Genomic DNA, 25412 nt, shown 5'->3' on the forward strand with positions numbered 1-25412 from the left:
CGACCTATAAATGAAAAACAGCTTATTTTCAAAGTGTTCAAATCATCCCTACTGTTAAAATTTTGATTATTGCTTAATAACATTTGGTTAATTCAACCGAAAGTTCCAACTTATGATAATCTAAGATATGACATAGAAGGCGCCGATTTTTTTTTTTTGCGGCGCATCCCCGTGGCGCATCCTGCGGTGCTTTCCTGACCCGCGGCGCATCCATGTGGCGCATCCTGCGGCACTTTCCTGGCCCGCGGCGCATCCCTGCGGCGCATCTCGGGCCCGCGGCACTTCATGCAGCGCCTCTCAAAGCTCTTCTCAGCCCCCTTTACATAATGCCCTTCAAAAGTTGAAATATTTCTAATTCCATACAGGTTCAGTAAACACTAGAGTTTAATTATGGAGGTTAGATGAACAAGTTTGAACTTCAAAATGTAGAGAACCGTTAACTCGGTTTCCCCTCACTAAAATCATTGGCACGATAGAAATATTCAGTGTAAATTAGAACACCAATATGTGACAGATGGGATAATCTCTCTCTTAAAACTATGTGAATGGAATAGAGTTTCAAAGGTACCTAAAATATATGTGATAGCAACAGAGAAAAATAGCATTTTGAGTTTTAAAGGCGGTGATTATTACTAGAAATGACATAAAAATATTCGATTATGAGATATCGAGGCTATAGCAAAGATTAGAAAAGAGTGGTTTATTTGTAAAAAAATTACATTTAGATATGTAATAGTGGGGGGGGGTGAGGGCTGAATATCCCGCAGAGATAAGTTTATATGGGGATTGAAAAAGAAAAAACATTGGAGTAAATAGATAGGTGAGAAAAAAATGCTTACATGTGCATAATCCATCTGGGCCTGGGTGCCCGAAGGACCAGGTCGTGCATGCTGGTGGGTAATCTCCTGACCTAGCGTCGATGGGGCAGCTATTAGAGGTCCAAGGAGCGTGGATGTCCAAGCGATGTCATTAATTTCTTGTACAGGAGCTGTGACTTGTGCAGCCGAGTCAAAGGCTGGTACAGATGGCTGCACTTGGGCAGGCAGTGTGGAGCTAGAGGGTTTTGGCCAGCGACCATATTGCATGACAGTAGCCTTCGCAGGGGCCGCATTATTGCCCCTTGCTCTCTTAGCGGGTGGCGGCGACGAGCATTCTTCGCTATTTGCGCCAGTCATAGCTCTCTTCGATGTAGGGTCCGCAAATTCCTCATAATTTGCCTTAAAGAAGAGAAAAAAATTAGTATTAAAATAATTTCTCCCTTTTTACAGAAAGAAAGTTATTAAACATAATTTGTTTAGAAAAGTATTTATCTCAATTTAGTAAAGCAAAAAAAAACCATATTCTCTCCCCCTAAATTTAAGAAAATTAAAACAAAAGATTTATAAACTATAATTGATTTAATCATTTTTTTTATTAAAGCAAAATGAATGTATTACTATATTTTATTCAATTTTTATAGATACAATCACTAAATGCCGAAGGAGAAATTAAGGTAATGAGAAATTATATTTTCTATTATTTAACTATTAAAAGCGCTAACCCCCTCCCCCAACAAAAATCCTAGATTCACGCCCGGGAATATAAAAGAAACTTTATTGAAAGCTTGAAAAAAAAAATTAAAAACATGCCTAGAGACGCAACGCATATATATACACAATAGTTTTCTTGTCAATGGGTGTACATGTCTACACACAGAATCCCCCCTTACTTTTAATGCGAAGAAATAGTTTGTTTTCATTTTACACTGATGGCGGTAGAATTGAAGGCATTGCCCTCCCCTTTTACATACTTTACTTACAACGAGGCTGCTAGAAGCGATTTATTGCCCCCCTCCCCCCTTTTACATAATGTCCTAATATATTGTTAGACTTAATTTGAAAATAATCTATATCACCGGTTCTCCGACAAATATAAGGTTACGAATATACAAGTTTAATAAACAATCTCTTTTTGCCTAAAATCGTTTTAATTTGATAACCAAAACAAACCCTTTGGGCTAGAGCACTATCGTGAACGAACAGGAAGAGGGTGACAAGGTAATTATAATCTTGCGGAAATGTATAGTCAAGTTAGCGGGTTAATAAAAACAGTGACGGAAGTCAATGGTCACTTTTAGCTAGGATATATAACACTTAAAATTTAATAAATTTAACTAAATTATAATTATTAATTTTTGCGAGAGTTTTGTTGTAAAACAGTGAGGGGGGTGGTTAGGTTTTGAAGAGTAAAAAGAATATATTTTATGTTTTCCATCGAGTATAAAGATTGCAAAGTGATGTTTGTATTAGAGTGGGGGGGGGGATTTATCTGGAAATATAGAGGGAAGGAATTTATCGAAATGGTATTTCTTTTTGCGAGAATTTGGAATTGTAAGACAATGGGGGAGGGGGGGGATATTGTTAGACCCTAATTTGAAAATAACTTGTTTCTCTACTTCCATACAGGTTGTGTAGGCCTAGCTTAATTATAGCATCATTGTGTTTTAATTTGACGGAAGAATAGTTCCGTTGACCGTGTTTGTAAACCGGAAAGGGTGTCAGCTAATAAAAGGCCTCGTGCTGGAGATTGTGTCAAAACAGAACGGGATTTTCATTAAAAATTGACAGAAGTCAGAAGACACTTTAGCTGAATATATTGGAGGGTGACAAAAGAAAATAAAAAGTGTACTTTAACGAAAAGGTATTTCTATTGGCAAGAATTTGGGATTGTAAGACAGTGTGGGCGGGGGTTAGGGTAAAAAGAATATATTTTACGTTTTCCATTGAGTATAAAGATTGTATGGTTTGGGGGGGGTTTGGGGGTAAAGGAATATATTTACGTTTTAGCTGAATATACTGGAGGATGTCAAAGGAAAATTCATTTGAAAATAAAATGTACTTACAGTGCTAAGTGCGGCTGCCAAGGCCTCAAGCTCATCAATTATGTTAATTGTTCTATCCATTGTGTCACAATACTTTCTGATAATTGAATCACATTGCATGCCCGTTATATACGAAATCTCAAGGTCAAATTGTTATGTAAACAAAGTCCTCTGATTGGCTGAGAAGGAAACACGTGATCTAACTGTTACCATGGAAACTCATAACATTTGGCTTGAACAACAACAACAAATACTGTTTCCCGGGAACTCATAACATCTGCATCGAACAACAACAAGAAGGGAGTGACAAAGTTCCTGTTTTTTCATTCTCACTGACAAAATCCATAAAACCATCCATAAATGTGAGAAAATTCCTGTTTTTCAAATTCTCACTGACAAAGTCCATAAAAACAGACATAAATGTGACAAAGTTCCTGTTTTTTCAAATTCTCACTGACAAAGTCCATAAAAACATCAAATTAAATCGACCAACACACATAACCATCCATGAAAACAGACATAAATGTGACAAAATTCCTGTTTTTTCAAATTCTCACTGACAAAGTCCATAAAAACATCAAATAAATCGACCAACACACATAACCATCCATAAACTATGTAAAAAAGTTGTAGGTGGCAGCAGGGGTGTCGCGTCAGAGTAGCACCTCCCCTTCTACTACACTTAAATGAAACCCAAAACGAACTAAAATTAGAATAAATAACAGAGTCAAACTCAAAACGAGCAGAAATTAACATAATTTGGGCGCAAAAGCCCTATGCCTTCCCAAGGTCAGAACAAAATTTGCACAAAATATATATGTTTTTACTTTTATAACTTTAATAAATCAAATAATTTTAATATTTTGATTACTAAATATCAGTATATGCATATTAAACTGACAATGCACATTCATTTGTATTTTTTCAGTAAAGTGCAAATTTTGTTCTGGACTTGCGAAGGCATTATCACAATTATCACAGTGCATTTTGATTTAATCTTAAGGCAACATTTAGTTTTTAAATATAATGGACAAATGGGAGGGGGGAGTGGAAGGGGGATTAGTTACTCTCCAATCACTTTCGACTATTAAAAAGGGCATCAGCCTTTTCTATTTTCAATCGAATGAGCCCCTTTTGAAGTTCCCACGACAACTCCTTCTATGATAATTTCTTAAACCACATTGGCCTGACATCACATAAAGAAAGAAAAACGAGCAAAAATGGGGTTTTTATAGGCCAAATGAAGATACTGAAAAAACAAAGCGAATATTTCGAGAGGACAAACGCCTCTCTTCTTCAGCGCGAAACGAAACGATGAATCAATAAAAGCCAAAAATTAAAAGAATTAAAACCAACTACCTAACAACCATAAAAGCGAGTTATTTGCCAATATCCGCGATTTGCACAAAATCCAAAAATCATGACCTGCCATCGACGGATACTAGCGAGCAACTGACAAATGAAAGGAATCAATTCATTCACTCGAAAAAACAAAACGAACCAGCAATTAAATAAGTTGGAAAACTATGTCATTTGATTTCGGATTTTAATTAAGGCATTTCTTGCAGACCCCCTTTGAGACCTAAGGGGTTGTTCACGTGTTTGATTAGATGACTGGGAAAGTGGTTCATGGTTTATTTCAGGGATTACTAACGTATCGGCTTCTCTTTTGAGAAAACCGAAATATGACTCGTTTATTCTTAAATCACGGGAATCTCTGTTTAAAGCTAGACCTAAATGTTGGTATTTATAAATTTCAACAGCTTCTCTGTAGTGCTGGACAATACCTTTATCATGCGAAATAAGACTAGCTTGACTAAACAAAATAGTATGGTCTGGGTTTTCAAAGATGTGCTCTGCAATGGCAGAGCCAAAATTTTCTGGTTTTTTCCTGCTTTTTAAGTGTATTAATAATTGAACTAGAATGCTGGGTTAATCTATCTGTTAGTCGCTGATTTGTTCTTCCGATATACCAAAGACCACACGAACAAGGAATTCTGTAGACACCGGAGTTTTCACCTATCGGTATAGGGTCTTTACCTTGATAAATTTGGGACCTGATAGTTTTTCTGGGTCTATAATAAATGTAAATGTTATTTGTCCTTAGATTTTTTGAAATGTGGTCTGAAATCCCTTTAATGTATGGGAGGTCAAGATAAACTGAATTTTCCCTTTGATTTGTGTTTTCTTTGGAACTATGTGATAATCTTTTCATGCGTTTTATAATTAAAGAATTTATTAAACTAATTGGATAACCATTCCCAAATAAAATATCTCTAAGGTGGTTGAGTTCTAAATCCAAGAAACGTGTTGAACAAACTTTCAATGCTCTATCAACTAGAGAAGTGACAACTCCTCTTTTCACAGCAGGAGAATGATTGGAGGAATAACTTAAGTAACGGTTATTATGTGTGGGTTTTCTATATACACTAAACTCGAAACATGAATCATTTCGGTGCACCAGAACATCTAAGAAAGGAAAACGCCTCTCTATCTCTGATTCCTGAGTAAATTTCAGTTTTGAATCAAAAGAGTTGAGCAAGTGAAGAAAAGAACCCTGAGACTCGTCACCATGCTCCCATAAAGAAAAAATGTCATTTTTAAAAAGAACCCAAAATTCAGGTTTACAAGAACTTTTCAAAATAGCCCTTTCTTCAAGGTCTTCCATAAAAATATCAGCCTGTATTGGAGAAAGGGCTTTTATTGATACATCGTTTCGTTTCGCGCTGAAGAAGAGAGGCGTTTGTCCTCTCGAAATATTCGCTTTGTTTTTTCAGTATCGTCATTTGGCCTATAAAAACTCCTTCTATGCGAAGTGCCCTGGTCTAAACAACAACAACAACAAAAAATATTACTAACCACTTTTGACTATTAAAAAGGGCACTAGCCTTTGAATGTCCGATCGAATTAGCCTTTTTTGAAGTTTCTACGACAACGCCTTCTATAAAAACCTTATATGCACCCAGGGCATAACTTAAAACCCTTGCCCTGAGAGTTGTGGGGGAGTGTCCTTCTCAAAAACATATTTTCTATCTGGAAATAAACTACGATGAACAAAATGGCTATCTCAAAATTTTGATTGGATGTGTTTGGGGGAATGGTGGGCATGGGGGGGGGCTGGTTGCCCTCCAATCACTTTCGACTATTAAAAAGGGGAAACGCTCTTTAAATTTCCAATCGAATGAGCGTGTTTTGAAGTTTTTACGACAACGCCTTCTATAAAACCCTTATATGCCACCAGGGCATAACTTAACGTCTTTTACTTATAGTAAAAAGTAATTTCCTTTTGCTGTGTCTAAATTTCAATTTACCAACAGTAAATCTTTAACAATATATATATATATATATATATATATATATATATATATATATATATATATATATATATATATATATATATATATATATATATATATATATATATATATATATATATATATATATATATATATATATATATATATATATATATATATATATATATATATATATATTTCAGAGTTTGGTTACTGCTAGTCCGGGTCGCTCCTTACCCACAGTTCCATCCCACAAACTGTGTGATTGCCTTTACCGGCTTTGCCTTACGTCTTTTACTTATAGTAAAAAGTAATTTCCTTTTGCTGTGTCTAAATTTCAATTTACCAACAGTAAATCTTTAATAATTTCCAATCTATTATAAAGCCTACAACTCTCAGACTACGCAATTGTTACATCAATGGAGGCATTACATATAAAACAAAAGCTACTAAATTTTTATTGGTTTTAGCTCTAAGATTTCAACTTTTGACTTCTACGAAAGGTAATGCGTAAAAATTTTTAAATTTAACGCTAAAAAAGGAAATGCTGAATTTTACGCAATGCTAAATGCTAAATGTTAAATTTTATGCTAAAAGGAAATGCATCAAATTCCTAAGAAGATAGATCTCACAGAACTCGATCTAAATAAAAGTTCAAATAGGGATAAAATCCTTTTAATAGACAGTGATGATAGAAATTCACAAAAATACCAGATATTTCGGTCACATATACAGTGACCGTCACTACTGATACACTATACAGTGAGTTTTACTACTGATGACGGTCACTGTATATGTGACCGAAATATCTGGTATTTTTGTGAATTTCTATCATCACTGTCTATTAAAAGGATTTTATCCCTATTTGAACTTTTATTTATCGTCATGGAAAGGCAGTGTGGTCTCCGAAATTATCAACTCGATCTAAAATCAGTAAGTTTTGTATGACTTAAATTTTGTAATTTTATAAGCTTTGTATTTAAGGGCAAGGGCCCTATACTGTAAGGCCACTAAAAGGGGAAGGTGCTAATATCAGTTTATTCATTTTTCTTAGATCTGTCGATTCACCGAGCCAGAATTACCTAGACCTATTCTGAGAGAAGGATGTAAATTTCCTTAAAAATTGGAAAACTGTGCCTTGTTAAAAAAAATTTCAGCCCCTTTTCAAAGTATTTTTTAATTAAAAAAATACTGTGTACCAAATTTCAAAAATATATTTCGGTAGATGATTAGAACTTAATCTCATCTATGGAGTGATAGTAAAAATTTTGTCCGTCACTGATGTATTAAAACTATGGGAGAGCAGAAATTTAAATATACAACACTTTCACATGGAACATAAGCCTTAAATGCCTTTTGCTTTAATTACCCTTTTAAATAGCTTTAAATGCACATTGAAATACTGGAAGGATATTTTCAGTATCCTTCCAGGAAACTGAATCCTGGAAGAATTAGGATATTTATTTTTATATCATTTGTTTTTATATTTATTTTTATATTTATATTTTGTACTTTTAACTAAAATAATGAGAATTCAACATGCTTGATTGAGCCATTGAGACTATTCGACATGTTTAGTATTGTAATGCCTTGCAAGTGCAACTAACCCCTTTTGCTTATAGTAAAAGATAATTACCCTTTTGCTGTTGCTACGTTTTAATCTAGTAGCTGCAACCCTAACCCCTTTTGCTTATGGTAAAAGATAATTACCCTTTTGCTGTTGCTACGGTTTAATCTAGTAGCTGCAACCCAAACCCCTTTTACTCATGGTAGAAGGTAATTACCCTTTTGTTGTTGCTATATTTTAAGGTATCTATCTGTTAGCCAGTACACACTCGAGAATTAGGATCTACAGGTACGGGGTTGAATCAACTGAGACGCTTGGGATATAGATAGGATATACATAACTTGGGCAGTATATTTGCACATTCGGGGGGGGGCGGGGTAATTATAGCGGGGTTGCATGCAAAATGTAACCTACCCTAACCCAAATACCAACGAAATATTTATTAAAATATAGCTAAAAGGTTGTTTTCCACAGACCTGAAGCTAATTGTCTCCATAAATAAACAGCCATAAACCGGTTATTGTCTAATTCTATAGATCCAAATTCTCGCTAACAGATAAGTACCCATTTTAATCTAGCAACAGCAAACCTAACCCCTTTTATTCATAGTAAAATGTAATCACCCTTTTGCTGTTGCTGCATTTTAATCTAACAACAACAATCTAACCACTTTTTTACGTGTGGTTAAAGGCAACTATCCTTTTGCTGTTGCTATATTTTAATCTAGTCACAGAAAACCTAGACGCTTTTACTTTTGGTAAAAGATAATAATCCTTTTTTTCCGTTACTACATTTTAATCTAGCAACAGCAAACCTAACCTCTTTTACCTATGGTATAGGGTAATTACCGTTTTGCTGTTGTTATATTTTAATATAGCCACAGCAAACCTAACCTCTTTTACTTATGGTAAAAGGTAATTACCCGTTTGTCGTTGCTACATTTTAACCAAAGTATAATCACCTACGGAACAAATATTGACAAAACCTATCCTCTCCACACAAAAAAAGTGACCCTTTGTATACCTATGCGAACCTGGAAACTAAAAACCGTAGTTACACAATTCATCCCGGTCACTCGTCGTCTGAATCACGCTCTAGCATAATTATTGGCCGGAGCAAAGTACTTTGGCTCGGAGTGATTAAGTAGTACAACATTTTGCGTCTAGAGGCGCTGAGGTACGCGGGGTCAATTTCGGAGAGTTTTGTTAGTACTTGTTCCGTAGGTGATTATAATTTGATTTTAACCTAGCAACAGCACACGTTAAACATTTTGCAATCGAAGTCAATAGCTCCCAAAATATGCATTGATTACGTCAACAAGGGCATTGAGCAATAAAATTAAAACTACTAAATTCTATTGCGTTAGTTTTAAGATTGCAAATTTTTAACTTTAAAAAAGAGTCATATTGAGAAAGGGATTTTTCATTTACGCTTTCTATGAAAAAGTTTCTTAGCAACGATAAGAATATGCGTATTCCATAGTCAATTGTGGTATTGGCTGACACACATTTATTTCGGTCGAATGTTGGATTTTTCTTCTTTTTTTTATCGGATCTTTTAATCGAAGGTAAAAGTAAACCCCTATTAAGGAGGTTAAGGGGGAAGGACGGCTTTTGAGCCTATGGCACACACAAAAGATTGATTTTTTTTTATTTTTGTTTTTGTAAGAGAGGATCAAGCCTCCATAAATCTTTCCAGGGAGGCCAAGGTTTGAAAAAAAGTTTTTTTTTCTGGACAGCATATTTTTTCCTTACCTGTGTTGTAAAATTTTACAACTTTGTATTTTTTCGGCATCCTAAGAGGAAGGATTTAAAGCCTTTTCTATCCTTTTCAAATCAACAATCATAACTTACATCAACAATCAACATCAATTAAAATACTAAATAGATGAAGAATGTATTATTCTTATCGAAGTCTTATCCAGTGGCGAATCCAGAGGAGGGGGGGGGGGGCGAGGGGGCGCGTACCGCCCTAACGTAGTCTAAAGTGTTGTAATTTACTTAATTATCGCAATTTTGCGTTAATTAAACTTGGTCCTAACGGAAGTTTATCGAATCAACCTATTTAGCGCCCCCCTAAAAAAAAATCCTGGATCCGCCCTTGGTCTTATCCACGTTCATTTGTCTGGCAGGATTTTGGAGTAAGGCGTCACATCCTAGTAAGGGGGGGGGTCAAATTTTTGAAATACAGAACAAGTGAATTAAATGAGAAAAAAGGGTATTGCACTCCGGTGGGCAAATCCAAAAATTGTAATAAAAAAAGGTGCCCATTAAAAAAATATATAAAAAACTGAATTTAAAGGAAAAGAATAAGAAGGGTAAAAGTTAACATATTTGCAAAAGAGAGAGTACAGATCCAGTGCGCTTCCTCACTCCCGAGTACAAGCAGGTATATTTTCCAAGTTTGTGGATTCTGCTCTTTTAGTTTCTGAGTTTGGATGTTGTAGACACGCTTTCTTACTTGGAAACCCCAAGCATGGACATTGTATTACATGCATGCTCACTATTTTTGCAACAATCTAATAGCCCAATTGATATTTCTATGAATCTTTTTTCTACGTTTTCAGATTTTTGTTCCACGAATTTTCTACTTAAACCCATCACTTTTTATTTACACAGTCGCGATACCCTGAGGTGCTTTCTATTGGTTGATGTTTTTTTTTTTTTTTAATTTTAAACTTTCTAAGTCAATCTTATAAGACAATTCCATTTAGCTCTTTTCTTTTTAGGAAGTGCTAGAGACTCCACCGACTATCACGCTTCTAACAACCGAGCTTGAAAAAAGAATTTCGAAAGATTATGAAAATGGAGAGAACGATGACTCAGAGGGATATTCAGACGACAGCAGTGAGTCAGGATTTGAGGAAGAAAAAGAATTAACTGAAAAACGACTAAGAAAACATTACAGAGTATTCCCTCTGGAATACATTCAGGGTGAAACAGAATTTAAAGATATTGAAACTTTTGGAACGGATTCAATTTCAACAGGTTACGACAGCAGTCTTCAGCTTTCGGTAATTTTTCTGAGTGCCTATATTTTTTATTTTTTATTTATTTTATTAAAAAAAATATATACAATACACATAACAATATAATACTCTTCCAGGCTGAACAACATCTTGACTCCAGGCAGGGACGTAGCTCCAGCATTTTTATTGGGGAGGGGGCAAGAGGGGTTCATATCCGGACAGTCAAGGAGCATGGGCTATATAATATTTTTCTCTGAATTATTGGGGGCAAGTTTCACCCCTTGCCCCCTCCCCCTGAAACGACGCCCCTGGTTCCAGGCTATCCAAGGGGGAGTCCAGTACACATTATTAAAACAATCCTCAACCAAAATTTCTTTTTGGTCCAAATGTTACTTATCAACAAATCTCTTTTGCCTTTAATTTGTAAATTTTTGGGGGGATTTTTTTGTTTGGTTGTTGGATAGAGAAAGACAAGATCAAACATGTTGAATGCTGATAATTGATGAGTTGATAATGAGTAGAGGTTGTATAGTCGCTTATTAGTGATTTTTATATGATAGTTTTTTTTGTTGTTTTTAGGCCTAGTTGGGGTAGTGATCTCCTGTACAAGCAAAAATTCTGATTTTGTTAATTTTGGTTGATGAATAAACCCTAATTTAACTATAAAAAAAAAAAAAAAAAAAAAAAAAAAAAATCTAACAGTAGAGTACATTTTTATTTTTAATTTAGTTCAAGTTTTGTTCACGATTTCATTAAAAAAGTTACTCGAAATTCGAAAATTTTCTATTCATTTTTTTCTACGCGGCCCGCCGTTTCGTTTTTTCCGAAAATTTGAAATTTTCTACGCAACTTTTTCAAAAGCACAAATTTCTGAAATTAAAAAAAGGCAAGAATAAACAAACAAATCAACAAAACAAAAAAAAAGAAAATAAACAAATAATAAAAAAGTAAACAAAATGAGCAAAAAGAAATAACATTTAGCACCAGTATTAATCTTCAAAACACAATTAGATCTCAAGCTTAAAGTTCTTTCATAGCCAGAATCCATGAAGCTAGGTTAAAAATATAAGGTAAGAATCATGTTCTTTTATGCTTGTTTTCTTAAAGAAAGCAATCAAATTGTGACCTAGCACAGGTTTAGCTTAAGGTAGGTCAGTGATTAAAGTCGGTCCTTTAGAAAAGGGTTTAAATTGTGTTTAAGTACCACGCTCGTAACAGGTCCTTGTCACACACTCTGTCTTTTAGAGTTCCTTGTCAAGCCAGATGTCACCTGAAAATTTGCCTACAATGCCACAGAATAAATCAGGCAACCGGCTTTATGAAAAGAAAGTTAACGCAACTGGTGGCGTCGGCAAGAAAATATTTGATCGCTCCAATTCTGTAGTCTCACGGGTAAGTGTCTAATGGCATTTTTTTTTGCATCTTAGTCTCTTAGGCAGTTTGGCTTCTTAGATGTAAATTTCAAGCCAACTATCCATCCCTGTGGTATATATTTAGCGCCAGATGCATTATGCTTAGACTTCCAGGAATACTGCCGAGACACGCTTATTTTTATGATTTCTGCTCATTTTAAGTCTGATTTTTTTATAGGTATTTTCGAAGACCACACTGCATATTCATGGCCTACAAATAACAGTTCAATAGAGACAAATCTTTTTATTTGACAGTGAAAACAAACAAGTCTCTGGTTATGTCGGTCACATATACCATGGCCTTCATCAGCAGATAAACTAAAATAATACGAATAAAACACTGATATTTATACAAAAAAAAGTAATTACATATTGTTTGATGCTCTGATTTTCTTCAAAGCAGTTACAGATAATCTCTTTGAATTTTCCGGTTTCCAGTCCATCCAATGTCGGTGTTTTATTTGTATTATTTTAGGACACTCTTGTACTAAACGGACTCTTTTATATACTGCAATGGAATCCAGTCACGAAAAACCCGTTTCTGACGGGTTAATTCAAGACACTGCTATAGAGCAATGCAATGTATAGCGTGGTTTTCATTGCGTATACGATAATTAAACTGTTGCTTTTTTGAGGTTTAGGGGGGGGGGTTGAAGGTACCTAGGTTAGGTTCCATAATAATATATGCTATGCTTAACCCCCCCCCCCCCACTCCCTCCCACCCCTCTAATGTGCAAATATATAGCCCGAATTTGTTTCTAAACTATTATATATTGATCCTGTTTTAATTTTTTATTTCCTTAGCATTAACCAAACTAGCACTATACAAAAGAGTCCGTTTAGTACAGAAATACCTAGTTTAGTTTATCTGCTAAAGACAGCCACTGTATATGTGACCGAAACATCCAAAGAGGTTTTTGTTGTTTCACTGTCAAACAAAAGGATTTGTCCCTATTGAACTGTTATTTGGTTTCTTCATTTGGTATAATTTCTGTCTCTTCAAGGTTACCTTCGTTGTAGACAGTAATTTACATTTGATTTAAGTTTGATGTTTTGTGCAAGTTACTTTCTGCTCGTTTGTTGCTTATGCTGCTCTTTACAACCTGCTAAAGAGTTTTAAATTTTAAATTTAGTTTTTAATTCATTTCATAACGGACATAGTTAATATAGAATGTGATATAATGTATTCCAACACAATAGTCATATGAACCATGGCTGAAAGAAAACACAACATGGACCTTTTGTGGTTTAACGCAATTTCCTTTGATATGTAAACACTAAACTTGTAAAAAGATATAGTCCATCTTCATGCTAATTATAATTGTTTTTGCTCTTCTGCCATTACCCATTACTCTTAAAAGTTCTTGCTATCCCTTCTTATCATCTCGCCTCATTGCAAATAATTTCTTCGAAAATTCATAAATCCACATTATCATCAGATATCAATAAAAAGTAATTACGGAGGTTCATATTACCCTTCCGTAATATGAACCTCCCAGGTCATTCCTATCTCGACTGTGAACCACCTCTTACTGAAATAGCCACACTCTATTCTTTCCTTAATCATCACTATAAAATAACTACCCCCCACTCTATGTCCATTTGACAAAGACACAGAGATCACTGCTTTGGTCTGACTCACCTGCCATAACTGTATCTAACTGGATCTCCACTTCATTAGCCTTTGAGCCTGCCTCCCCTCCTCTAGACTACTCAGCTTTTGATTCTAAACTTTTAATATTCCATAGTTCTTTAATATCTATGTTTATTGTTAGTAAAGCTGGTAAACATGTTTTGTCATTAATAGTAATTAATGCAGGAACACAAATTCGTGAAAATACAGGAAAGGAAAAAATATTTCTTGGGTTTTTTAAAAATGAAGATGCAGAAAATGTTATTTAGAAAATTATATGGATGAATGTTTGATTTTATTTTTTATTTTTGTGAAAACACCAAAAAAAGGTATTTTTCAAAATCTGGGGAGGGCAATTGTCACCGGCCCATTTTGCACTTTTGAGACAATCTTACTTCTTATGAGTGACGTTCCTATCTCGAGTGTCATAAACCAAATTATAGGCAGCGTAAAAGCGCTGCCTAAGTAAAGAAAGATGTTGGCACTATATATTATTTATTATTTATTTTTGGTTTTAGACCAGGCTCTCCGTCAAAACACAGCGTAGGTAATTTCCAGATAGAAATTATGTTTTTGAGGAGGACACTCTCCTACAGCCCTCAGGACAAGGGTTGTAAGTTTTGCCCTGGGGGCATATAAGCTTTTTATAGAAAGTGTTGTCGTAGAAAATTCAAAAAAGGCTCGTTCGATTGGAAATTCAAAGGGCTAGTGCCCTTTTTAATAGTCGAAAGTGATTGGAGGGCAACAAACCCCCCTCCCACCCCCACCTTTCCCCAAACACATCCAATCAAAACTTTGAGATAACCATTTTGTTCGACGTAGTTGAAAGTTCGGGAAACTAGGTCTTTGAGGATGACTACCCCTCCACAGCCCTCAGGGTAAGGGTTATAAGTTATGCCCTGGGAGCATATAAGGTTTTTACAGAAAGAGTTGTCGTAGGAACTTCAAAAATGGCTCATTCAATAGGAAATTGAAATGGCTAGTACCCTTTTTAACAGTTGAAATTGATTGGAGGGCAACTAACGCCCCTTCCCCGCCCACCATTTCCCCAAACACATCCAGTCAAAATTTTGAGATATCCATTTTTTTCAACGCAGTTGAAAGTTCTTGAATTTATATCTTTGAGCAGGACACCCACCCCCCCCCCCCAAGTATTCAGGGCAAGGGTTATAGATAGATAGATATATAGATAGATAGATCGTGTGTTTCCAAAGCCCAAGAGCCATACACACAAAAATTTATGAAAAATAAAGAAATCACAACAGAACAAATTACGAAACACAAATTAAAATGATACATAGCAAAAAAAACCTTATGGTAATTTATCGAGAAAATAAATGTAATTCCATATAATTAATAATAATTAATTGTAAAAACTTTTAATTATTTCTAATCCCTTCTCTATGTACGCACCAATACGAAATATTGTGGTCGGATTACTACTTTGTAAAATACCAGGAAGCAGCAAAACAATCCCAAGTAAGTTATTTTCCCTTAAATCGGAGAACATCGGGCACTTTCGGAAAAAAGGTCCAAATCTTCGCCCTCATCTCTACAAAGAGGACACGCATACCGACTATCAGGATGTACTATGACCCTGTCGAACACCATTTGCCTGCTCTGGATTGGAAGGCAATTCGCCCTAAGCTGAATCGATCGACATAAAATCATAGCCGGTAAATTAAATTTAAAATAAATTTCCTCTCCAAAACTAGGTTTAACCTGATTATAATGATTCAATGTAGCGGAATTTAAAACCAGCCCTTGCCAATACTGAATTTCTTGACCCTCTAAGATAAATCGTACCGGGCTTACTAAATTTGTTGGTAGATCCCGGGAACCAGGACCATCATTCCATAAGTTAGGCATTCCCAGTCTTTCTAGTAATGACCTAATTTGGGATGGCCACGATGTTTTCGAACCATAATTCAACATCTGATAATAAGTTGCTATTACTAGTCTATCTTCATTACGTCTTTGAGGATGACTACCCCTCCACAGCCCTCAGGGTAAGGGTTATAAGTTATGCCCTGGGAGCATATAAGAATTTTACAGAAAGAGTTGTCGTAGGAACTTCAAAAAGGGCTCATTCGATTGGAAATTGAAATGGCTAGTACCCTTTTTAACAGTTGAAATTGATTGGAGGGCAACTAACGCCCCTTCCCCGCCCACCATTTCCCCAAACACATCCAGTCAAAATTTTGAGATATCTACTTTGTTCAACGCAGTTGAAAGTTCTTGAATTTATATCTTTGAGCAGAGACACACACCCCCACAGTATTCAAGGCAAAGGTTATACGTTACGCCACGGGGGCATATAAGGTTCTTATTGAAAGCTTTGTCGTAGAAACTTGAAAAAGGACTCATTCAGTTGGAATTTCAAAGGGCTAGTGCCCTTTTTAATAGTTGAAAATGAATGGAAGGCAACTAACCCCCCTCTCACGCCAACCATTTCCCAAAACACATATAATCAAAATTTTAAGATAGCCATTTTGTTCAACGGGGTTGAAAGTTTTTGAAATTAGGTATCTGAGGACGACGATCACCCAAAACCCGGCAAGGTAAGGGTTGTAAGTTATGCCCTTGAGGCATATCAGGTTTTTATAGAAAGTGTTTTCGTAAAAACTTCAAAAATGGCTCATTCGATTCTGGAAATTATGTCTTTGAGGATGAAACTCCCCCTGCAGCCCGCAGGGAAAGGGTTGTAAGTTATGCCCTGAGGGCATATAAGGTTTTTTATACAAAATGTTGTCGTAAAACTTCAAAAAGGGCTCATTGGATTGTAAATTTAAAGCATTAGTGGCCTTTTTAATAGTTGAAAGTAATTGGAGGGCAAGTACTCTCACACCCACCATTTCCCCCAAACACATGCAATCAAAATTTTGAGATATTCATATTGTTTAACGTAATTAAAATTTCTGGAAATTAGGTATTTTAGGATGATAACCCCTACAGCCCTCAGGGCAAGGGTTGTAAGTTATGCCCTGGGGGCATACAAGTTTTTTTTTTATAGAAAACGTTTTCGTAGAGACTTCAAAAAGGGCTCCTTTGATTAGACATTGAAAGGGCTAGTGCCCTTTTAAATAGTCAAAAGTGATTGGAAGTCAACTAACCCCTCTCTCACGCCCACCATTTTCCCAAACATATCCAATCAAAATTTTGAGATAGCCATTTTGTTCAACGTAGATGAAAGTTCTTGAAATTAGGTTCTTGAGGACGCCAATCCCCCCCACCCCTCCCGCAGCCTTCAATGTAATGGTTGTAAGGTATGCCCGGGGGGCATATACAGAAAAAGTGTTTTTATAGAAAATATTGTCGTAGAAACTTCAAAAAAGGCTCATTCAATGGAAAATTGAAAGGGCTAGTCCCCTTTTTAATAAGCTAGTCGAAACTGATTGGAGGGCAACGAACCCCCCTCTCACGCCCATCATTTCCCCAAACATATCCAATGAAAATTTCGAGATAGCTATTTTTTCAACGTTGTTGAAAGTTCTGGATATTATGTCTTTGAGGATGATAACCCCCCCACCCTCAGGGCAAGGGTTGTAAGTTATACCCTGGGGACATATAAGGTTTTTATAGAGAGCGTTGTCATAGAAACTTTGAAAACTTTGAAACTTCGAAGGGCTAGTGCCCTTTTTAATAGTCAAAAGTGACTAGAGGAAAACTAATACAACTCACACGCCCACCATTTCTCCAAAAACATGCAATAAAAAGTTTGAGATAACCATTTGTTCTACGTAGTTGAAAAGTCGGGAAATTATGTCTTTGAGGACGACACTCCCCCCCCCCCAGCGCAAGGGTTGTAAGTTATTCCATGGGGACATATCAGGTTTTATAGAAAGTGTTGTCATAGAAACTTCAAAAAGGGCTCATCTGATTAGAAATTGAAAGCACTAGTGCCCTATTTAATAATCGAAAGTGATTGGGCAACTAACGCCCTTTTCACGCCCACCATTTCCCCAAACACATCCAATCAACATTTTGCGATAGACATTTCGTTCAACGTATTTGAAAGTTCTGGAAATTAGATTTTTGCCAGCTTTGCCGTGGAAACTTCAAAAAAGGACCTATTCAATTGGGAATTGAGAGGGCTAGCGCCCTAATTAATAATCAAAAGTGATCGGAGGGTGAATCCCACCCCATACCCATCATTTCCCCAAACACTTCCGATCAATATTTTGATACAGCAATTTTGTTGAAAGTAGTTGAAGGGTCTGGAAACTATGTTTTTGAGTATAACAACCCCCCAGAGCCCTCAGGGCTAAGGTTGTAAGTTATGCCCTGGGGGCATGTAATGTCATATAGAAAGTGTTGTCGTAAAAACTTCAAAAAGGGCTCTTTCAATTGAAAATTTTAGAGGGCTATTGCCGTTTTTAATAGTCAAAAGTAATCAGAGGGAGAATTCCCCTCCCCCACCATGCCAATCATTTCCCCAAAATTTTCGATTTACATTTTGATATGGCCATTTTGTTAAACGTAGTTGAATCGTAAGTTACGTAGAGGTCGAGCTCGTAGGTTAGTAGTAATCTAGGTTATACTTTGCGGAGACATATAGCAATCACCATGTTATTTGCTGAGACATATAGGAATTTCAACGTTATTCTATAAAAGCTCTACACCTTTTCAAAGAGATTCAGAGCTCCCTCACATGGCAAATGTAATTCCATGGAAGCTATAGCAAGGACTGGTTTGGTGGGTATAGTCTGGTTTGGTGGATATAGTCTGGTTTAGTTTTTCAAAGAGAGTGAGTATTTGACATTTTTGCAAAAAGGGATTTGCAAATTGGACACTATGAACGATATTACTTAATGTTTTGAATAATAGGAGTGTGAATGATTCTAATTAGTGATTGGATTGTATGAAGGGGGAGAAAAAAAAGGATTAACCTGAATTAGCAGTTAAGGTAACCCCGAAAGAGTTGTTAACTCAGGTAATTTGTTATAAATTTGAAACAGCACCAGTCTATGAAAATGGCTAACGACGATAGAATTACATTGTTACTTGACCTAGCTTTACCTTTTCGATGGGGTCTGTATAATACACAAGTGATGTTTGATAGGTATTGTCAATTTGAAATAGGCTTTAACATTCCCTTCGTTCCCCCTGTTATGAGGACAGGGGAGGGGGAGGGGGAGTCAATTTCAGAGGGACAACCAAAAATACTCAGAATCGAAAATAACCGGGATCTGCGTCAAGAGAAGACTCAAAGACCCTTCATTCCCCCAGTTTTGATGGCAGGGGAGGGGGGAGGTCAATTTTGGAGGGAAAACCAAAAATACTCAGAATCGAAAATAAACGAGATCTGCATCAAGGGGAAGGCTCAGAGGCCCTTCGTTTCCACATTTCTGAGGGCAGCGGAGGGGGAGGGGGAGTCAATTTCAGAGGGAAAACCAAAAATACTCAGAATAGAAAATAAACGGGATCGGTCTCATGGGCAAAGCTCAGAGGTCCTTCGTTCCTCCATTTCTGAGGGGCAGGAGTGGGCGGGGGTCAATTTTGGAGGGAAAACCAAAATTACTCATAATATAAATTAAACGGTAATCTGCATCACGGGGAAGGCTCAGCGGCCCTTCGTTCCCACATTTCTGAGGGCTGGGGAGGGGGATGGGGAGTCAATTTCAGAGGGAAAACCAAAAATACTCAGAATCGAAAATAAACGGGATCTGTCTCATGGGCAAAGCTCAGAGGTCCTTCGTTCCTCCATTTCTGAGGGTCAGGAGAGGGAGAGGGTCAATTTTGGAGGGAAAACCAAAAATACTCAGAATCGAAAATAAACGGGAATCTGCATCAAGGGGAAGGCTCAGAGGCCCTTCGTTCCCACATTTCTGAGGGCAGGGGAGGGCGAGGGGGAGTCAATTTTGGAGGAAAAACCAAAAATACTCAGAATCGAAAATAAACGGGATCTACCTCAAGGGGAAGGCCAGGGCTGATATTTGCAAGTCGAAGAATTTGTCTTTGCTGGTTTGAATGTCTAAAGTGCCTGTCTTTCTCTGTTTACATGTCTGATTCTTTTTGTTTGCATGTCCGGGTTGGTGTTTGCAAGTCCAAGTTGGGTTTTCAGACCTACGTTTTTTAGATTTTTGTGGGTGTTTGGTTCCCGGGGTCTATTATTTGAGAAGTTAACTTTAGTATTTCGTGATTTGACGTGCCTGAAATCATGAATTAGAATAGTTAATTAGCTGTTTGGGTTTTCAGACCTAGTTTTTTAGATTTTCGTGGGTATTAGGTTCCTGGGGTTTATTATTTGAGAAGTTGACTTTAGTATTTCATAGTTTGACTTGCCTGAAATCATGAATTAGAATATTTAATTGCCTGTTTGGGGATTTTCAGACCTAGGTTTTTTAGGTTTTCGTGTGTGTTTGACTGCTGGGGTTTATTATTTGAGAAGTTAACTTTATTATTTGGTTGTTTTAATTTACTGAAAGCATTAATAATAATAGTAATTTAGCTGTATTTTTTTTAATAAAAATTATTTTATATGTTATTGTGCGTTATTTTAGTGTGATTTATTATTTGAGAAGTTAACTTTAGTATTTCGTATTTGACGTGCCTGAAATCATGAATTAGAATATTTAATTGGCTGTTTGGGGATTTTCAGACCTATGTTTTTTAGTTTTTCATGTGTTTTTGAATCCTGGGGTTTATTTTTTGAGAATTTATCTTTAGTATTTTGTGTTTTTACGTGCCTGAAATCATGAATTAGAATATTTATTTTTATTTTTAGGGTTTTCAGACATATGTTTTTTAGATTTTCGTGGTTGTTTGACTCCTTGGGTTTATTATTTGAGAAGTTAACTTTAGTATTTTGTGGTTTTAAGTGACTGAAATCATGAATTAGAATAGTTAATTACCTGTTTTTTTTTTTCAGACATAGGTTTTTTATATTTTAGTTGGTGTTTGTTTCCTGGTGTTTATTATTTGAGAAGTTAACTTTAGTATTTCATGATTTGACGTGCCTGAAATCATGAATTAGAATAGTTAATTAACTGTTTGGGTTTTCAGACATAGTTTTATAGATTTTCGTGGATGTTAGGTTCCTGGGGTTTATTATTTGAGAAGTTAACTTTAGTATTTCGTGATTTGACGTGCCTGAAATCAAGAATTAGAATAGTTAATTAGCTGTTTGGGTTTTCAGACATAGTTTTTTAGATTTTCATTTGTGTTAGGTTCCTGAGATTTATTATTTGAGAAGTTAACTTTAGCATTTCATTGTATGACTTGCCTGAAATCATGAATTAGAATATTTAATTGGCTGTTTGGGGATTTTCAGACCTAGGTTTCTTAGGTTTTTGTGGGTGTTTGTTTCCTGGAGTTTATTATTTGAGAAGTTAACTTTAGTATTTTGTGGTTCTACGTGCATGACATCACGAATTAGAATAGTTAATTAGCTGTTTGGATTTTAAGTACTTGTTTTTTAGATTTTCTTGGGTGTTAGGTTCCTGGGATTTATTATTTGAGAAGTTAAATTTAGTATTTCATGGTTTGACTGGACTGAAATCATGAATTAGAATATTTAATTGACTGTTTGGGGATTTTCAGACTTAGGTTTTTTAGGTTTTTGTGGGTGTTTGTTTCCTGAAGTTTATTATTTGAGAAGTTAACTTTAGTATTTTGTGGTTTTACGTGCCTGAAATCATGAATTAGAATAGTTAATTAGCTGTTTGGGTTTTCGGAACTACGTTTTTTAGATTTTCGTGGGTGTTCGGTTCCCGGGGTTTATTATTTGAGAAGTTAACTTTAGTATTTCGTGATTTGACGTGCCTGAAATCATGAATTAGAATAGTTAATTAGCTGTTTGGGTTTTCAGGCCTAGTTTTTTAGATTTTTGTGGGTGTTAGGTTCCTGGGATTTATTATTTGAGAAGTTAACTTTAGTATTTCATAGTTTGACTTGTCTGAAATCATGAATTAGAATATTTAATTGGCTGTTTGGGGATTTTCAGACATAGGTTTTTTTTATTTTCGTGTGTGTTTGACTCCTGGGGTTTATTATTTGAGAAGTTAACTTTAGTATTTTGTGGTTTTACGTGCCTGAAATCATGAATTAGAATTGTTAATTAGCTGTTTGGGTTTCCAGACCTAGTTTTTTAGATTTTCGTGAGCGTTAGGTTCCTGGGATTTATTATTTGAGAAGTTAACTTTAGTATTTCGTATTTGACGTGCCTGAAATCATGAATTAGAATATTTAATTGGCTGTTTGGGGATTTTCAGACCTAGGTTTTTTGTCTGGTTTTTTCAGTCTGGTTGAAAACGTGGAGTTTTCGTACTGCTCACTTTTTTTGCAATGTGTAGGAACCAGTGGGGAATCCCCGCTCGTTTGGAAAGGTACCAAGGAAAGGCAAGCAAATAGCTTGTAGTTTCAAAACGCGTTTCATCACGTGTAGAGGTCCTATAGAATGAAATTTCTGTATTTTCCAAGCAAACAGCAAATTCAAGAATGAGTTTTTTTTACTTACTTATAAGTTTGTTATAATTTCTTGAATGAAATGTCTTTTTTTGTATCCAAGAGTTGAAACTAGTAAAGAGTGTGTTATTAACTTCTCTTTTTTTTTATAATTTCTTTAATAAAATATACGCATTGTGTATCCAAGAGAGGACCTCAAGAAAAAGATTTTTACTTATATGGAATTTTTTCAAAGTATTCTGAATGAAATTTTTGTATCGTATTTCATATTCAAAAATGGACTTCAAGAAAGAGATTGTTACTTACTTAGAATTTTCTCATAATTTCTTGAATGAAATTTCCGTATTGGGTATCCAAGAGTTGTATTCAAGAAAGAGTTTGTTACTTACTTACAATTTTTTTTATAATTTCTTGAATGAAATATCTGTATTGTGCATCCAGGAGGAGAATTCAAGAAACAGCTTGCTACTTTTTTACAATTTTTTCATAATTTCTTGAGTGAAATTGCTGTATTGTCTGTCCAGGAAGTGAGTTCGAGAAAGAGTTTGTTTGCAATGTTTTTCATAGTTTCCTGAATTAAATTTCTGTATTGTGCAACCCAATGGCGAATTCAAGAAAGGGTTTGTTACGTACTTAGAATTTGGTCTTAACATCTTGAATGACATATCTTTTTTTTTGTTTATCCGATAGGTGAATTAAAGATAGAAATCGTTACTTACTTACTTACTTACAATTTTTTTCATACTGTCGCAAATTATGTTTAGGCCTTATCTATTAAAGATTTGACTTCGGGGAAAAGTTTGTTACTTGCTTACAAATTTTCATAATTTATTGAATGAAATTTCCGTATTGTATATCCAAGAGGTGAAAACAATAAACAGTTTGTTACTTACTGGCGATTTTTTCATAATTTATTGAATGAAGTATCTGTACTGTATATCCAAGAGGTGAAATCAATAAAGAGTTTGTTACTTACTTACAAATAATTTCTTAATTTTTTGAATGAAATGTCAGTATTTTGTATCCAAAACATGACTTCAAGAAAGAAATTTTTAATTACTGAGAATTTTGTTATAATTTCTTGAATTAAATTTCTACGTAGTATATCTAAGTCGTGAAAACAATAGAGTTTGTTACTTACTTAGAATTTTGTCGTAATTTCTTGAACGAAATGTCTTTTTGTTTATCCAGCAGGTGAATTCAAGAAAGAATTTGCTACTTACTTACAATTTTTTCATAAGATCTTTTATGAAATTTCTGTGTTGTGTATCCAAGAGGTGACTTCAAAGAGTTTGTTACTTGCTTAAAAATTTTCATACTTTATTGAATTAGATTTCAGCATTGTAAATGAAATATGTGAAAAAGATAAATAATTTGTTACTTAATGGCGATTTTTTCGTAATTTAATGAATGAAGTATCTGTACTGTATATCCAAGAGATGAAATCAATAAAGAGTTTGTTACTTACTTACAAATATTTTCATAATTTCTTGAATGAAATTTCCGTATTGTGTATCCAAGAGTTGACTTCAAGAAAGAAATTGTTACTTACTGAGAATTTTTTCATAATTTCTTGAATTAAATTTCTAAATCGTGTTTTAAGTCGTGAAAACATTAAAGAGTTTGTTACTTACTTAGAATTTTGTCATAATTTCTTGAATTAAATGTCTTTTTGTTTATCAAGTAGGATAATTCAAGACATAATTTGCTAAGTTCTTAGAATTTTTTCACAATTTCTTTTATGAAATTTCTGTGTTTTGTATCCAAGAGGTGACTTCAAGAAAGAATTTTTTACTTGCTTACTTACTATTTTTTCATAGATTATTAAATGAAGTTTCTGCATTGTGTATCCAAGAAGTGACTTCAGGAAAGAGTTTGTTACTTGCTTACAATTTTTTCATAATTTCTTGAATGAATTTTCTGCCTTGTGTATCCAAGAGGTAACTTCAAGAAAGAGTTTGTTACTTACTTAGAATTTTGTCATAAATTTCTTGAACGAAATGTGTTTTTGTTTATCCAGGATGTTAATTCGAGAAATAATTCGCTGCTTAAACACAATTTTTTAATAATTTTCTTTAGGAATTATCTTCATAGTGCATCCCAGATGTTAGTTCAGGAAGGAATTGATTACATACTTATTTAAAATTTTTTCATAGTTCTTCATATGAAGTTTCTTCATTTTTTATCCGAGATGTTAATTAAGGAAACATTTTGTCACTTTCTTACAATTTTTTCATAATTTATTGAATGAAATATCTGCATTGTATATCCAAGAGGCCCAGGAACCTAACACCCATGAAAATCTAAAAAACTATGTCTGAAAACCCAAACAGCTGATTAACTATTCTAATTAATGATTTCAGGCACGTCAAATCACGAAATACTAAAGTTAACTTCTCAAAAAATAAACCCCAGGAACCTAACACGCACGAAAATCTAAAAAACTAGGTCTGAAAACCCAAACAGTTAATTAACTATTCTAATTCATGATTTCAGGCACGTAAAACCATGAAATACTAAAGTTAACTTCTCAAATAATAAACTCCAGGAAACAAACACCAACGAAAATCTAAAAAACCTAGGTCTGAAAACCCTAAACAGGTAATTAACTATTCTAATTCATGATTTCAGGCACGTAAAACCATAAAATACTAAAGTTAACTTATCAAATAATAAACCCCAGGAGTCAAACATCCACGAAAATCTAAAAAGCCTAGGTCTGCAAACCCTAAACAGCTAATTGAATATTCTAATTCATGATTTCAGGCACGTAAAACCACAAAATACTGAAGTTAACTTCTCAAATAAAAAACCCCAGGAGTCAAACACACACGAAAACCTAAGAAACCTAGGTCTGAAAATCGCCAAACAGCCAATTAAATATTCTAATTCATGATTTCAGGCACGTCAAATACTAAATACTAAAGTTAACTTCTCAAATAATAAATCCCAGGAACCTAACGACCACGAAAATCTAAAAAACTAGGTCTGAAAACCCAAACAGCTAATTAACTATTCTAATTCATGATTTCAGGCACGTAAAACCACAAAATACTAAAGTTAACTTCTCAAATAATAAACCCCAGGAGTCAAACACACACGAGAATAAAAAAAACCTAGTTCTGAAAATCCCTAAATAGCCAATTAAATATTCTAATTCATGATTTCAGGCAAGTCAAACTATGAAATACTAAAGTTAAGTTCTAAATTAATCCACATTATGAACCGAAAGCCCACTAAAATCTAAAAAACTAGGTCTTAAAACCCAAA

At 34.9% G+C, this 25412-nt stretch overlaps 1 protein-coding gene across 1 annotated transcript in view; it reads left to right on the forward strand.

Moving 5' to 3' along the window:
- LOC148945666 (uncharacterized) overlaps positions 1–25412 on the forward strand; it is a 55862-nt gene that overhangs the window by 20686 nt on the left and 9764 nt on the right. The window contains exons 3-4 of the mRNA XM_089098235.1: positions 10452–10736; positions 11937–12083. Coding sequence (XP_088954361.1) covers positions 10452–10736; positions 11937–12083 — 432 coding nt within the window. The remainder of the gene's footprint in view (positions 1–10451; positions 10737–11936; positions 12084–25412) is intronic.

The sequence above is a fragment of the Artemia sp. Qi Xiang Cuo genome, chromosome 12 (assembly GCF_049724085.1).
Source record: "Artemia sp. Qi Xiang Cuo chromosome 12, ASM4972408v1, whole genome shotgun sequence".
Taxonomy (NCBI): domain Eukaryota; kingdom Metazoa; phylum Arthropoda; class Branchiopoda; order Anostraca; family Artemiidae; genus Artemia; species Artemia sp. Qi Xiang Cuo.